This window comes from Seriola lalandi, unplaced genomic scaffold (assembly GCF_002814215.2).
Source record: "Seriola lalandi dorsalis isolate HSWRI2012SDOR001 ecotype SW California unplaced genomic scaffold, Sedor1 jcf7180002046509, whole genome shotgun sequence".
NCBI classification, from domain to species: domain Eukaryota; kingdom Metazoa; phylum Chordata; class Actinopteri; order Carangiformes; family Carangidae; genus Seriola; species Seriola lalandi.
The window spans coordinates 1-1,781 of record NW_019517076.1 but is presented as its reverse complement, the minus strand read 5'-3'; the positions used below and the strand labels follow the sequence as shown (position 1 = coordinate 1,781).

The following is a 1,781-nucleotide window of genomic DNA, read 5'->3' as shown; positions in this document are numbered from 1 at the left end:
AACACAGCTGGACAGAGAATGCAACAGAGACAGAGAATTAAATGCTACCTTGTTCTGACATTTGTCGCTGCTCACAGATCCTGAGCACCTTGAGGGCTTTGCGCTCTGTGTCTAAAGGAACACGCTCAATCTGCAGCTCCAGGTAGACACGGCCAAACTCTGGGCAGTGGTCAAAGTAGTCCACAGCCAACTGCCACAGACTTAACACAAAGACACACAAAAACATCATATAGGCAGTTATTATGATGCTGCTGGCCCATGTTTCAACTCTGCTGATGCTATCTAAGACGCTGAACTGATGAGTTGACTGATTAATCAGAAAAACATAACTTGTGAAAAATAATCAGAATTTTCAGCTGTTTTTCATACTTTTGAAAGCGAAACCTTTAAAAAAGGAGCAAAGTATTTGAATACACTAATTAGTAGAATTTCCATACCATAAATATAAATATCATACTGAACCTTAGATAACCATACCTGTGATGAGTGAAGAGACCAGATGCATATTCTAACAGGAGAAACTCCCTCAGGTTGGAGCCGAAGCTGAACACACAGCAGAAAGATTTGGTAAATCTTAGCTGATTAAAGTGTATTCAAGTAGAAATGCAGCCAAACAGAGTGCTTACTGTAAGTTGTGAGACTGCAGGAGTTTGCAGTGATCCAAGAGATCTGTCAAATGGGCCACAAACCACCAGTTGTTGAGAGCAATGCTGAAAGAAGAGAGAATGGGGAAATTAGGAAATAGCGTGTTGAAAGGGTTAAACATCATAGACTGTTGGGATAAACAGGTACAGTTGTATGCAAAAGTTTGGGCTAAGTCATTTTTTAAATTATTTTGAAGGGAAGGTTAACACAAACCCTGCAGCAAACACACACACACAAAAAAAAAAAACAAGCCTTTCTTCAATTGTCAATGCACTATTACTTACTCGACTTATTTCCTGAATTTAAAAAATAAGAAAAATGTTTGTGCACCCTGCTAAATCCTATGTCCTACCTGCAGTCTTTGATGACCTGATGAATGTCAAACTCAAAGGCAGCCAGTAAGATGCTGTCCAGTGGCTCTGGGACGCTCCTCGAGTCCAGAAACATGGTCATGCATGACTGCAGCATACACACACAAACACATTAACACAGAGTAAATAACAAGGACACAAGCAGGAGAGAATATGAATGTTGAGTGGTGCAGCAGGAGTTTGTGTAGTGTACCTGTGCATAGTAATGTAACTCAGTGGGTTTGACTGTGGGGTGGCAGAACAGCAGTCTAGTAACCAGGAAGTGGTACCAGGTGCTCAGCAATTCCTTGTGATCAAGCAACGTGTCTTCATCCCCCACTAGGATCTGAGATTTAACAACAAGAACAGATAGGAAGAGATTAATGTGGTGTTCGAATAATAGTTTAAGATTTAAAATCTCTGAAATCACAATAAAATGCAAATAAATGCATAAGAATATATTTTGGAAGAATAGGTTCCCAGACCTATGGATAACTTAGACAGCAGCATGGTATATTGCAATGCGTTAGACAATGGGACCTCTCATTGCATGCACAGTTTACTACAGACATTATTTTACAAACACTCAGTTGCCAGTCTATCAGGTACACCTAGCTAAAACGAATGCTGTTTAATACAGCAGTCCTGCAATGCATCCTCCCTCCATAAAGGTTCTAATGTTCAGGTTTTGTTTGACCTTTTACAGAGGTGTTGATCTAACTTTATGATCCCTTTGGAGACAACAGTTTGTGGTGAAGTACACATATAAGACGTCAATGGACAACA

At 40.0% G+C, this 1,781-nt stretch overlaps 1 protein-coding gene across 1 annotated transcript; it reads right to left on the bottom strand.

The window, feature by feature from the left end:
• Positions 1 to 15: 15 nt before the first annotated feature.
• Positions 16 to 1,341, bottom strand: LOC111648702 (nuclear pore complex protein Nup85-like; the record flags this gene model as incomplete). Its single annotated transcript, XM_023398453.2, has 5 exons — positions 16 to 200; positions 478 to 543; positions 627 to 710; positions 998 to 1,104; positions 1,210 to 1,341. Coding segments are annotated over 5 exons (552 nt in total), but the record flags the coding sequence as incomplete, so codon positions are not given.
• Positions 1,342 to 1,781: the final 440 nt, after the last annotated feature.